The sequence below is a fragment of the Musca domestica genome, unplaced genomic scaffold (genome assembly GCF_030504385.1).
Source record: "Musca domestica strain aabys unplaced genomic scaffold, Musca_domestica.polishedcontigs.V.1.1 19, whole genome shotgun sequence".
Taxonomy (NCBI): domain Eukaryota; kingdom Metazoa; phylum Arthropoda; class Insecta; order Diptera; family Muscidae; genus Musca; species Musca domestica.
In genome coordinates, this window is record NW_026712245.1 from 10,703,249 (window position 1) to 10,718,769 (window position 15,521).

Genomic DNA, 15,521 nt, shown 5'->3' on the forward strand with positions numbered 1-15,521 from the left:
TAATTCTGAACTATAGGAAAATTGAAGAGTGCCTCCTTTCACCTCGTAGCCTAAAGATCTTGTCATAGAATTTTGAAATTTAGAAAATTTTCTAAAAAAAAAATCGAAGACTTTGGAAAAACAAATCCTGTTTTTTGATATATTGAAGAACTTCGCCTGAGGTTGTAACCTGTGACCGAATTTCTGGAAGTTTCTCAAATCGTTTTTGCGAATAGGAGACCTCTGGATGAGCAGCCAATAATTGGCATCGAGGTACCAGAAATATCTAGAAGATACTTTTTTCTTGTAGAAGTCCTCTAAATAAAATGTCCTACTCCAAATAGGTATAGACAACTTTTCCTAATTTTAGGTATCTTTTACTAAGGTTTTATCTAATAACCTTGGCAGACACCTTGTTAATAATTAGAAAATTCTAAATTCCAATTGAAAGAAAAACAGTTTTATTGAATTTAATTGGCACGGATATAGTGAATAAATCCTCGTCCAGTATTTTGGGGTGCTACAGAAAAACTCGCTCGAATTTGTACAAAGAGAGAAACTCACTCGTATACGAGCAAAAAGCAAACTCAATTTTTATATGTCGCTCGAATATGAGTGAGTATATTTTTCTCTCTCTCTCCAAGCTCTCCAAGAGGAGTGAAGAGTAGACTCCAAAAAACTTCCACTCTTCGAGCAATTCTGCTCGTGAGCAAGCTTTGCTCCGGAGTGAAAATGAGCAAATCTTTGTCTCAATTGGGGTAGGCAATAATTTCATAAGAGAAATAAGTAAATAAATTCTGAATCTTCTAAAGACAGATGATTTCTGAATTTATTTAATGCATTTTTTATAGAACCTTTTGCTTCCAAAGAAGACTCCGCTAGTAGGAGTAGAACTCTATCATAAGTCAAAATAATATCAGCATTTTTTTTTTTTTTTTTTGAAGCCTTTTTAGACATCCTTATAATCCTTAAAATACAAAATTTCTAACAATTCCGTTAAAAAATTGGGGAAGACATCAAAATACCGAATATAGGGTGGTACCGTTATATATAGGTGATATACCACAATGTGGACTAATTTTTGCATGGTGGTAAAGGAACCCTTAAAAACCTTCAAATACCAAATTCCAAATAAATCCGTTCAAAAATTTGCCGAAAATCGTCGAAATGCTTAATATAAAAAGGGTGTCCAGTTGTTTGGAGGACTATACGAAAACGTTGGCCGGTATAGCTCATCATCGAACTTGATCCAGATTTCAGCACTGTATCTCAATTCCTTTGGAAGATTGCGTGATTTCAACAGACGGGCAGACATACGTGGCTAAATCGGATTAGAATTTGACGCTAATACTTTGACGAATCTAAAACGATTACTTCGAATAGCAATCTTAATACACCCTCCGTGGTTATAAAAAGTAACTATTTATAGGAAATTTGTTCTTAATTATCCTCAGACGTATTTGCTCCTAGTTTTGAAAGAGAGAACAAGAAGGGGAGAGTAATTCTATTTTTGAACAAAATTTATTTGACATCAAACTTTTGTCCAAATTCCTATCTAACTCCCTTGATTTCAATTATGTGCCTAATATCTAAAGAGAAACCTAACTTTTTAAGCTTTTGCAATTTGTTAAAAAAATAATGGATTTGAAGATACTTTTTGAAAATTAAAATTCACCAATTTTCAATTAATTTAAAAAATAATTTCTACCCTAATTAAGATTTAAAATTAAGTGATACATATTTTAACCCATTAATTTAACTTTCATTTTCTTTCATTTTTATTTATTTCTAGTTCAACTTAACCTCAAAGGGCTTTCACTGCAACACCTTCCTTTTCACTTCAAATGGAATAAATTTCCAAAAAAAAGAGGTACGTTTATACGCCAACTCATTAATTGAATATATAATTTATAGACATTGGGTGTTGGCACTGATTGTATTTTTATTTTGGTATTGAGGATAATCATTCACTTGATAATAACAGACCCAATAACCCTTTAACCCTTCTGTCTGCATAACGAGCAACTCCTCCTTGTCTCTCGGTATTACACAAATTAGGCCTAATTATTTATTGTTTTTTTCGGTTTTCCCAGAAAGAGGTGTTCAACAACACTTGTTAAACATTAGTTTTTGTTGCTGTAATAAAAGAAAAACCAAAAGTTTTTCCTTCCCCCCTCCCAAAAACAGCAAGAGGTGTGCTGATGAGTAAATGACAAATTATAATCGGTAAATCATTTCGTTTTTGATTTATTTCAGCCTTGTAATTATCACCGCCTAATTATTCCCATTGGGATCTATATATTTTGTTGTATGAGTCTGCACGTGTGAGCGATACAAGAGTGTGTTAAGAATTGTAAATGTCAGATTGTAAGAGAGGGGGTTTTCGACTACTTACCGATCTATATCTCCAAAGGTTTTATCACAAACTTCACAGCGTATATCAAAACCATTCTCATCATCACTTAATGCAGGATCTAGATGTTCCGATGATTTGTCTTTGTTGTCTCGATAATCGTCGTCGTGATTTAAATTTGAACCATAGAATGAAACTGAAAAAAGAAAATAGACATCAAATTATTTAGAAATTAATTTTTAAACTCCAATAGATCTGCAATCAAAATTTATCTAAGAATTGTAACTGTAAATATTATTATGGTATTTTTTTTAATTTTTCCTAAAATTCGTAAGGCGCAGTTAAGCAAAGGATAGTTCTATTTTGAAATTTTCTAAATAATTTTTTAGACTCCCAGAACTATAATAATGAATTTTATTATCTCCTTTAATTTTTTTAAATAATTTTTCAGACTTCCAGAACTATAATAATTAATTTTATTATATTCTCAATTTTTTTTAAAAATGAGGCAATCCTTCAAAACGCTTAATAATTATCTAAAGTAACTCAATTTAATAACGATTTGGAGGTGAATTTTTTCTTAATATTCCGTGAGTTATTATTTTTTTTTTACCTCAGGAATATATTTTTTTCAAAACAAAACCTTTTTTTCATAACTTGTTTTGAGAAAAATATATTCTGGAAGTACAAAAAAAAATAAATCACAAAATATGAAAAAATCAACACCTTATCTATTTTAAGTTTAATTATTTTAAATAAATTTGAAGCATTTTGAGAAATTGCCCAGCGGCTTCCCATTTCTCTCTATAAAAATTGACAAGGGAATAGAATTCGGTATTATAGATTTGGGAGCCTTAAATGTATTTTAAAAAAATTCAAAAAAAAAAAAAAGAAAAAAAATAGTCCGAAAAATTGCTCGGATTATATCAGGCAATAACGCGAGTGTGCTGACTCAGAACTTATTCAAATAATAGACCCACTGAATCAAACTAAAATGCATTTGCCACATTTAAGTCCTCTATATAAATTGTTCCTTTTAATAACTTTTTATTTCTGAACCCTGGATCTTCATTCATGTTTTTTTTAATTTATTTTTTTATATCAACTCACTTTATTCAAATAGTTTAAAACTTTTCTTTTCACAAATTTTATTTATTTTTTTTTACTTTGAAGATCTTCTTTAAACTCTTCCTTTAGACCTCTTGGTCTTCTTCAAAGGATCGTCGTTTTATTTTGCTTCTGATTAATCTTCACTGAGCGCACACACAACTTGACTCTTCCGTTTCCGTTGAACAAGTGTTTGACCATGGAGTCCTGTAAAGCGTCAAGTGTCCTTTGTACGAAGCTCTTGTCTGATGTTCTGCTGGTCGCTCGGTTCCACTTGACCGCATATACACTCATACACCTAGCCAGTTTATCACAGTAGCCCACTCATTCATTTTGCCACAGCTCAACTAAAAAACAAGGACTTTTCACGATTTTCCCTAACCCATAACTACCCACCCAGGGTTTTTTTTTAGTTATTTCGCTTAGTTTTCGTTAAACACGTAAACATATGAAAATGAATAGATAATTGGCTTTTGTATGCATACCAAACATCAGACGAACACACTCACACACTGTCACATGGTAGTGGTAGAGCAGCACCTCAAATAAGGGTAAACACCCTCACCTGTATGCACACACAGCCTAAGAATGGTCGTGGACATTAATAATATTTGCCCAGGACACCCCTAAAAATACAACAAATCATACCCAAAAGTAGAGTACAGCAAAAGGCTGACATCCACATCCACACAGCACCTGAGTTGTGGGCCACAAGGCCTTTTGTTTTTGTTGTTGCATTCAAATTCTCCTAGGACCTGGGACTTGGTCAAAAAGAAGCAGCAACCGCTGAGATACGCAACTGATTGAAAGCCACATTTGACATGATAACGGCGCGGGCAACAGCAAATACCGGCCAACAGAAATTAAATCAAATTGTCCATTAAGCCGAGTGACCACCAAACGTATGCCAAGACAGGTGGTGTTCCGGCCAACCTAAGGGATGTTACACAAAGGACGAGAAGATTTTCGTGACTTTTTCTTGCGGTTTTGACTCAAGCAGGGCACACAGGTGGCTCAAACTCTGACATTGACTTGAGCGGACTTTTGTATTTAAAATTAAAAAGTCAATTGCATTTTGGCCTTGTGTCATATGGTGTCCGGGGTGACTGGCAGTCTGACTTAGAGGAAGGGTGGTAGTGCTTGGGGTATGGGATTGTTTTTCTTCTGCCTCGTCTTTCTTTGTTGGCTTTGCATTCATTCTAATTATGTGTTAAGAGGGCCAGCAACTTACCCACCACCTCAGAGGAGGGTTACAAGTTCACAAGAAGAGCTAAACCTTGCTCAAAGGATAAGGCAAGGACTATGTTTAAAAAATGGGTGGTTAACATTTGCGCCATCTAATTTCGAAAGTGAAACATTGAATCACCTGTGTTAAATTCCCACGCAGAAATGGAAATATGCATTTTCTGAAAATGTCATCAGGTGAAGGGCAAAAGGATATCTGTCTCTGAAAATTTTTTAAAAAAAGATAATGTTGTGGAAATCAACTTTTTATAAAATTTTTAAAGTTCCTAAAATACGCACTTTGCTTTTTAAAATCACTTGATTTGAAATAACCCCATAATTAGATTCCCATCCTTTCGAAAGCCCACATATTTTTTTGGTCACCATTAATTCCTCTTTATTTGAATTGATAGTAGTTCAATGTTTCAATATTGTTTCATGCAAACTTTGACCGCAAGTACGTCTCAAATGGTCCATCGGCTTAGTTAAATTTTGACATAGTCTTTCCTACATTTCAGTCGATATCTCACGAGTAAATTCGTCAATGTTGTTCTAAAATGCATCAATTGCCTGTAGAGACATCAGTTTTAAAATAGCTGCACAAAAATAGTCTAAAGATATTAAATCGCACGATCTGGCGCCCAATTGGCGGGTCCCGAACTTGAAGTGAAACGTTCATCGAACTCGCACCTCAACAAAATCGTCATTACATATGTTGTTTGTCAACGTCTTAAAAAGCCACATGTGAGCAGGTCAAGCTCTTGCGAAGATGGACTATATCGAACCATATAATGTATGGCCCCCATGAAATAGTACCTTCCAATATTCGTTATTTTAAAGATCGTAGCCAAATTTTATAATGGAATTGTCTTAAAATACACACAAGGACTTCCTTCTATGTACTTTACTCCCTGGAATAGAGTTGTCTATATAGGTCCACGATATCGCATACCCCCATACAACGGTACCCCGATATTTGGTATTTTGATAATTTTAGCAACAGTATTCACTGAAATTGTATCAAATTTCGTATTTGAAGTTCGTTATGGGTACTTCAACCTATGACGGAAAATTTTCGATGCAGGTCCACGTCTTCGTATAGCCCACATGTAACGGTTTCCATTTGAGTGATATTTTTCGACGTATATTTTAAAACTTTTTAAATTTTCTTCCAATTGGTGGAGGGTATAAAAAGTTCGAACTTAGCTGATTTTTTACTTATTCTATATACATTGGTAACTTTTGCAATGCTTCCTGTCGATCTTTCCTTCAAAATCAATAACTCTACTTATTTAAGTATCAATTGAGCTTATGATACCTAATATCAGCTACGTTGCTGAACATAAGAGGCGTGCGATGAAGTTTCTTAAAAGAGCTCGCATTTTGATTATACAGGTTTGATCTCCTGGTTAAATTATATAAAAGGCTGATAATGTTTGGTAGTGAAAAAAAAAATACAAAACCTGCGTGAGCTAATTAAACCATAATTACCAAAAAGACTGATAGCAAATGTGGTAGCATTTTTTTAAATTGCTACGGGTCTTGCAAAATATTTCCATGTTGGCCCTTCATTTTGCAAAAAAAAAAATCAATTAATTGTCACCCCTTTTTTTAAGGTCGTCCTGATTGACATATCTGTCTGTCTTTCTGTCACTTCCTTCTACTCCCAATAAATGAAAAATGAATTTTCCAACATCCATCTAAAGAAACGCTTAAAAAGTCAACAATTGATGATGCTCTTGGCATTAGTGTCTCGATAATGATGTCCACCACATTTGATCTTAATTTTGTGATTCCCAAATTGCATTAGTCCACCAAGTGCATGAAAATAAACCCCTTTTTTGGCTGGAGGTGCGCACTCTCCTCTCTAACTCGATGCCTGACATGTGTCGCACCGCCACACATATTGTTTTGTCATCAATTGCAAAAACAGTAGTCGTTTGGTTTGACTTTTCTATGGCGCTGCTAAAGATTTAAGAATGATTGATATGATCTGCATCATCATCATCGGAGCTAGTGTCGCTTGTTTGTTTTTTTTTTTTTGCCTGATTTGATTTGTGCGCGCTACCACAACAACTGCCGGCTAATGTCTAATAATGTAAGGCAATAGAAAATTATAGGTTTGGTCCAGAGGCCTTCTTTGTTGTTCGGTTTTTTGTTTATATGGATGAATGGATGAAAATAGTTTAAGCCTTTACTTTTTGTTGTTGTTTTTGTTAGTTCGAGCAAGAACAACAAAAACCATCAATATTGGAAAGAGAGAGAGAGGGAGAAAAAAGTTAATTTAGTTGTTATGGTGTCAACGTGCGATAAAAAATGATGATGATGGCCTGCTGCACTAACTAGCCGGAATGATGATGGCGATAATGGTATTGGTGCCTCTGGTGTTGCCACGGCTCTTTTTTTCTGTCGTTTACGGATGATATTGATGATGGTTTAATTAATGGTTATTTTATGTGAAAGATGGGACACATACGATGTTGTAACCCTTGTCTTTTTTGTTGGTGTTCTTTTTTGCCATTTACTTTTCCATCAGTGTCAAGCGAATGGAAAATGAAAGAGATGTCAAATCAAAGCAAACGGAAGAAAAAAATGACAACGAAAAACTGATTTTTTGTAGTATTGGATAGACACCTAAATAGGGTTCTGCATGTATTACGAAAATATTAGAAGAAAAAGTTACTTTTATTTTTATACCCTCCCATACCATACTATGGAGGGTATATTAACTTTGTCATTCCGTTGCAACTCCCTCGTGTCAGACCAAACAAAGTTTGTTTTAATCACGCTATTTTTCGAAGAATTAAGATAGAAGGCTAACATTTTGCACACATGTTTATTTTACCAGTAGGCAGGCTAAGTTCATAAATGGCACATGTAGGTCCAGGTTTTCATAGAGCCCCCATATAACAGTACCTCCCGATATTCCGTATTGTGATGATTTTAGGAATTGGAATTGTTTCCGATTTGTTATTTGAAGTTCGAAATGGATACTACAGCCTAAGACAGAAAATTGTCTGTGCAGGTCCACGTCTTCGTAGAGCCCCATATAACGGTACCTCTCAATATTCAATATTTTGAAGATTTTAACGACATTTTTCAGCGGAATTGTTTCAAATTACGTATTTAGGGTTCGTAATTGGAACTACAGTCTGTGACAGAAAATTGTCTATACAGATCCAGGTCTTCGTATAGGCCCCATATATCAGTACCTCCCCATATTCGGTATTTTGACGATTTTAGGTACAATACTCACGGAAATTGTTTGAGATTTCGTAATTGAAGTTCGTAATGGATGCTACAGCCTGTGACAGAAAATTGTGTATGCAGGACCAGGTCTTCGTATAGCTTCGATATAACGATACCTCCCCATACATTATTCACCGTTTATTTCAAGTTTCGAATTTGAATATGGTAATGGCTTATGACAAACAACACCTATTTAGGTCCACGTCGTATAGACCCCAATATAACGGCTATATTCGGTATTGTTAAGATTTTCTCAGAATTTTTAACGGATTTTATAAAAATTCCCAAATTCTTTCCAAATAGTGGAGGGTATTCAAAGTTCGGCCCAGTCGAACTTACTGCTTTTTGAGTTGTTATATATTAACTTATGGTGGAGAATCAGTCTCTAACGATATTGTTCTTGATATTTAATATTAAGTACAAGTTAAAATATCAGAAATACTTATTTTGATATTGTATTTACTCTCCGAGGAATTGTTCCCCTTTTTTAATGTGACGGTTTTCATTTGAGATTCTTATTTTAATTCCTCCCCCAAAACGTATGTTTTGTCACTGCATAACCATCTACTGCATTTCGGTTTTTTTCTGAACTAGATTTCAACAAATAACGATTCAATATTCAATGCTACAAACTTGCATTTATAATAAATGGATCATGAAAACAATTTTCCAATTGGTTTTTCATGGCAATACGGAAATTCATTTTTACATTGGATCGAAAAAGAAATCCCAAAGACACTTCTCTTCACCTGGCGAATATTGCATAAATTACTCTAATTTTCCAATGATATATTAAATAACCCAAGCACAAAATGAAAAAAAAATCGCCAAGCTTTGAAAACAATGCCACAGAGAAGCTGATCAGACAGATCGACTCGTCTAGATAAAGATCATCACCAGAGCAACATCATCAACGCCAGCAGCAGCAACAATAGCTATCATGGACGAGAGACAGACATAGAGGCAGACAGACAAGCAAAGTGCCGGAGGATAAACCAAAAAACAAACGAAACGATATAAAGCAAAAACAAACAGTAAAAATACATTACGCAAACAAGATTAAAATGAAGATAGTGAGGCACACGTACCCAATACAACTCAGCAGCAGCAGTGGTAGATAGCGGTGTTGTTGTTGTTGCTGCTGCAACCATAGAATATTAATGTTTTGATCTTGACGCCACACAATCATAAATGTGGGAAACAACACAGCTGGACACCCGGCCAACAACAAAACAAGTAAACGACATTAGCTTTACACCGCGGCAAAATCCCATCTCACACAGATGACAATAACAAATTTCCAAAGGAAAAACCACCACACAGAAGCAATAACTACAACAAAAACAACAGCAACAACAAAAGTAATGTCACCTCTACCAAAAACTAAAACAATTAGTAAAAATTATTTGATGTTTAAACTAAACTAAAAAAGTGTACAAATCAAGGAACTAGAATGCTGCCTACGGACTGAGAGACCAGCAGACCAGACAGACAAAGAGTTGGATAACTTGGCTACCAAGAAAAGGGAGATGTAATAATAAAGATAAATGCGTGACTTGGTGTAAGGCACGCGTTGAAAATATCACAGTCCGGAGTAATAATCACGCCATCAAATGTAGCAACATCAAATTGTAATTGCAGTCTAGGTATAACCCAGTAAACGATTTGGTATGAGTTTGATGAAAAGAATGGGGATCGTGAGGGAGATGAATAAGAAATTACAACAAATAAGTAGTAAAGGCAAGAATAAAATATGTGTCTAGGAAGGAGTCATTTTTTGAGAATTCGGAAAATCAGAATCAATTATCTGGCAAGAGGCTCTATGGTGTAGGAGTAAATAAAAAATCGGGTTTGAGCATATTTCAGGCCCCGTACTTTAGCGGACTCCAGTGGACCCAAGTACAAGACCCTGGCACGAACCCCTGGGCAAAATATGAATATTTCTCCACATCAAATGCAGTAAAAGGAAAAAACCTGACCCTTGATTGCGTCGCAAATTGATTCAGAATTTTGTTCATGGCCTTCGATGGCAGACATATTTGTATTAAGGTTGTTACAACAATATTACCAATATTGAGTCCATTAAACATTTTTGGAAGGAGAAATTTGCTTTGGGAGAGGTGAACCTAAACTTATGTTGTGTCCATCCTTCATATTAATGTTACCTTCGACTACTTTTTTTTGCCTTTGGAGGGGAGAAATATTGCATTTCCTTAAATTTCCTGTCTTACCAATAAACCTAGAATTGTTTGAATAATATATATTTTTTTTGGGTATGACCTAAAAATTGTTCACTGGGATGTCTTCAATTTAAGAACATTTTTTGTTGTTTTTGGTTTTTATTTCATAAGGGCTTATTAATGGTTAATATGTTGGCGTTGCAATGACAATGTTTGTTGATTACACAATTATTAAACGGAAATGATGCTGAAATGGACATAAAAACCACCACCGCCACCTCTGACGCCGCCAACAACAGCACTCACCTCCATCTAATGATGACGATATTGTGCAAGGGCTCGTTGATATTAAAAACTCATGTTAGACCACGTTTAGGTTGCAATCAGATGAAAATATGACATGAAATTGATATGTACAATGTTTGTCAAACAGATTATAAGGGTTTAGAGACGAATGACTGGCTGCCAGGTTGGCTGCTGCCTAATGTCCTTTCCCAAAACAATAAAGTGTGAACAAGGACATCACACCACCATTGTATGATGGTGGGTTAGGTTTGGAGGGTGCCATAAGCCAGGATTTTTATTAATTGCCCAACAAATGGTCACAGACGCGCATGCCTACATGTGTTTGGCACTGGCATCAATCTCAACCCCCCTTAAACCACAATGAGATACAGTAGCAAGCCCTGGCTGGCTGCACACAAACACACACATGTTTTCATTTGTTATTAAAAATTTGTTAAATTGAATGTCATTTCGGCCAAAGGAAATGCTCGGCATTAACATCAAATCAACACATCATCATCATAAGCATTGTCATGAACATCAACATTTTTATGATGCAACAACACGCCACCAACAGCAACAACAATGGCTACACACAAAGTGCACACTTTAATCCTAATCCTCCCGTATAAAAGGCAACATTTTCATGGACCGGCGGATGAATGACGTGATTATGGAACCCCCTCAAATGGCAGTGTAGTTTATTAACGAATTGTGATCTTCAGATCGCAATCGTAATCATGATCATGATATCAATGGTTAAATGTATATTTCATGTTTGTTTCCTTTTCTCTTGTTCTGGACAATGATTACTTCAAAGGATAATAACCAGTTTAGAAGAGAAACACTAATGAAATTTTTGACTCGTGTCTAATTTTAAAAATGTGGGCTTTTCAATTTGTTTGTTTTTTTTTTACAAACTGTCAAGGGGATTTAAAAAATACTTATTTTAGAGGATACCTGAAAAACAATACATTTGGCATGCGCAGAGAAAAATTTACTTGCGCATAAGCCTTTTCCACAGACGAGAAACAAGAGAAAGCTTTTAGAAATCTCCCAAAGAATTGGGCTTTGAGAAATGGCTTTATTAATCTTCATTCCCTCCACCTCCTTTGGACTACACAATTAAAAAACATTTATAAAAAACTTGTAACCGATTTTTGCTAATATTTTCCCAACGCCAGAAATTCCATGAAAAAAAAAAAAAAACAAAATCCTTCTACACCTGGCCAATTCCTTTACATAGACTAACTCATTGCCGCACACAAATGACTTTTTAACATAATTTTGTAACGTATTTCTCCCACCACCTACCTACCTATCAGGCGGTAGTCAGTTAGTAAATAAGTGGTAGGTTTTATTTTCTTGCGCCTGCCTCATGGAAGTCATGCTTAGGTGCGCACATATCACCCACTTAAAGGACATTTGTAGAGGAACACTTAACATAAGGTTAACAGAAGACATATGGTGACCAGTAAACCTTTGACAGTGGGTTGCTCGCATTAAGAGTTGGTGGGAAAAAAGGATATTTTCCAGAAATTGTTGGCAAACAATCAAAATTATTTTAAAGTTGTGGGAAACATTGTGAGAAAATTGTATTATCAAAATGATGGGGTGGTGGAAGGCAACAAATGTCGTTACTTTGCAAAATAATAATTAAGGCTTCAAATATTTGACCTCTTCGTTTTAATAATTTAATTTTAAGAAAATTTTGAATTTGTTTAGGCAATCTATTTCTCTAATAGAAAACTATGTTGAAAAATTATAACAAATCAATATTGGATAGATGTGCTTTAAAATTTAATTTTGTTTTCTTTACTATATGGAACATTAGTTCTGAAGTACCTGCCTTGTAATCATATACGGAAAAATAATTAAAACATTTAAAAATCAATATAATGGGTAAGATCCTAAGCTGAAACAATGAACCTTCTAATTTAACTTGAAAAGAGGGTTTGTTAAAATTTGAATAATTTCCCATAACTTTATGAATTTTTATTTACGACATGAATTATATTTATTGAATTGTATACTGCGCAGCGTTAAGTATTAGTTACTGTCGTTAAAACCCTTTTTTGAATTCTTAAACTGAAGGATGTAACCTAAGTTTTGTCTCCTCTGCTAGAAATCTGCCCACTCACTTTTACTTGCATCACAACATTCAAACGGTGAGCATCAAATCTTCTCCTATTCTCTATTTCTCCCCTATTTGTTATTTTATAAAGTGCGCTTTATAACATTTTTGGAAACCTATTTTATTATTATTTCTTGCTTTATCACCAACGCAATAATATTTCCCTTTGGTTGCGAAATAATATTGCCAAACATTCATCATTTCATATACAGTCCACCTTAAGGTTTGGAATTGGAATCTCCCTAACCCCGTAAGGATTACAAGTAGCATTAAAAGTACGATCTTTATATAATAACCATGAGGCGAAATATTTTTTTAAATATATAAAATGAAATTGTTTTTTTTTTAATTTAAAAAAAAATAACCCAAGAATTTCAAAAAAAAAAAACTATTTCAAAAATATGCCCTAATGCTTTAAATTACAATTCTATGCTGACTTATTTGTTTTTTCATAATTTTAATAAAAAAAATTTAATTTTGTTTTTAACTTACCATTTTCTCTTTCATTGCGATCCTCGCTGCTGTGAATTGACGAACCGGTATGAGCCTCTCCGTTCATTAAGGAATCATTATGATCCTGATATGGTGATGTAGGTCGACCGTCAACTATCATTTCTTCACCAGCTGCAATATCACGATTTGCTTCGTACCATAACTAAAAATAGGTAACATTATTTTAAATCTTTTTTAAAATATTTTTTACAAAAAATGCATCTTACATATCCTGCTATACAAAATGTTGTTAGATTAGCCTCTTTATCATTGTCCACAGAGGTGACTGTGCGAATTTTCTTCAATAAATTCTTAACTTCGGGCGAGGGTTGCAGTAGATTACGTATGTGGGGCATGTTTAAGAGCTGGAAGTTAAAATGAAATAAAAAGAAAAAACTCGTTAATATTTTTCGGAAAAAAAAATAAATGAAAACCTATATACATGGGAGGGCTCTGTTAATTTGTTTATGTCGAGCAGCGCCATCTATTGGTGTGTAGTAGTAATTGGCGATTTCTTCAATGTTAAATACAAATGTGGGTTGTGTCTTGACTAATCACGGCTATGTTAATTTAAAAAATCCTGTTAATGTGAAATGTCAAGGGGAATGTAGGAAGAGACCTTTTAGAAAATGTAGACAACTGGGCAAATATTAATATTTTATTAATTAAAATTTTGACTTGTTCTATTCCAAGAATCATTCGATCATTTTTTGGAAATGGGAAATTTTTATAATTTTTTTAATAAGAGATATAGAGGGGTTGTCATCCGGTTAAAAAAATAATGAATAAATAGATGGATAGGATGTAAGTTAGTTATAAAGATAGTTAAATACACATATATATGTAGATATTTAGATAAATGTATAGATAAACAAATCTAGGATCAAATCTGCTCCATTTACGAAGAAGTTGTCAAATACATAGTTGAGCTCATCTCTAGATATTTATTCTTATTATTTTAATCTTAAAACATTTTCCTTCTTCCCAACTCCCCCTGCCCTGTAATAGAAAAAATAATTAATTTTTAAGGACATTTTACCCTCAAAATTTATTGCAGAAATTACTTGCACATGTTTCCGTGTACGGATAAGAAAACAAAAAAGCAGAAGTCTTATTTCAACACAATTGATTTGATTTACGTTCGAAACCCTTTTTCTTTCGGCTCGCCAACAATAAAAATTTTCCAATAAATCCTTTACGTGTTGTCCTGCAGATTTCATGTCATGTTCGCCTTAGTTATTAGAAGTTTCTTTTTAACCATTCTAACGAAATTATAATTAATGAATTGTGGTCGAATGACAATCGAAAATTAATTACAAGAAAGACAAGAAGCCACACAACATTTCTTACGAAGACGATAGCCGGTAGCAACCAACAATGATGATTTGCGTGCAGCACAAACCCTAAGGAAGACGTCACACTGTCTGCCTAGGAAAACGAAAGAAGACAATTTGGACAAAGAGCTGCCTTAAGACATACAGGCGACTAGCCAGCCATAAGTGCGGTCTCAAGGGACTGTGGTTATGGTTAATGTGTTACAAAAAGGAGGAGATAGTAATTTTTTCCAAAGATAAATACTAAAGTGTGCGTGACCAGCGAGCCAGAGAGACTTATGGCAAATGTTTGGGGTTGTGCCAAATGGATTTTACAGTTAGTTTTAGAAAATTATTATCAGTTCATAAAAATTAGTTAGAAAAAATATTGATTTTGTTTTTGTTGTTGTGGCATCTCAGCAGGGCTTCAATGTCTTTGAACCACTGCTGGGTTTGTGTGTGTAATTCATAATAATCAGCCTCATCATCATCATCGTCCTGGTCGGAAACCCTTTATGGTCTACAACAGCATTTGAGTTTTAAATGCCAAACAATTGATGGCGATTATTCCGACTGTTGAGTAGCCAGATGAGGATGATGATGCTGCTGCTGATAAAGAAGTCTCGTCTCGCCTGGCTTTAAATTAATTGGAGTGTAAGCATTCCATGCCCAATAACTTTTCAATGGAGGGTGTTGGTGGTGGTGGTTAGGGCTAGCTTCTTGACTAAAGGTTTCAACTTTACAAAGTTCATAACTTCAACATTCTCCAAATGTCTGTTCAAGCAATCATCGTCTATCCCAAAGCAGACGTATGCTTATCCTTTTTCCCTTCTTTTTTTTGCCCGGCATTCATTCACTCCTCTATTGTTGTTGGACTTCTAGCTTTAGCGTTAAGTTGTTTCATGCGGCGTTTTTTGTTAAACATGTGTACCCACTTGGCTGTTGTTTTACACCAACTTGTTGTTTTTTCTTTTTTTTGCATTTTCATTTTTTCGATTCCGCCTGCTACTGTGGCGTGTTATGTGTGTGTGACCCTTATTGGTTAACTCATTTGGAAAAACGTCGGTTATTTTAAACAACAACAATAATATTCTCTTGGAACTTTTGTGTTGTGTTGGCGTTTTTTGTATATCCCGCTGCTGTTGTTTGTAGTAGTTTGGATGAGTAGAACATTTTTTTTTTTGTTATTAAGTGGCTTCTGTGCC

At 34.5% G+C, this 15,521-nt stretch overlaps 1 protein-coding gene across 2 annotated transcripts in view; it reads right to left on the reverse strand.

Annotated features, from left to right (window-relative positions):
- The window catches only part of LOC101890702 (transcription factor hamlet), a 75,199-nt gene that overhangs the window by 11,224 nt on the left and 48,454 nt on the right, over positions 1-15,521 (reverse strand). For both annotated transcript variants that reach the window (XM_020035483.2, XM_020035484.2), the window contains exons 3-5: positions 13,231-13,368; positions 13,004-13,166; positions 2,375-2,528 (exon numbers count right to left, since the gene is read on the reverse strand). In XM_020035483.2, the coding sequence (XP_019891042.2) occupies positions 2,375-2,528; positions 13,004-13,166; positions 13,231-13,368 (455 nt within the window). The remainder of the gene's footprint in view (positions 1-2,374; positions 2,529-13,003; positions 13,167-13,230; positions 13,369-15,521) is intronic.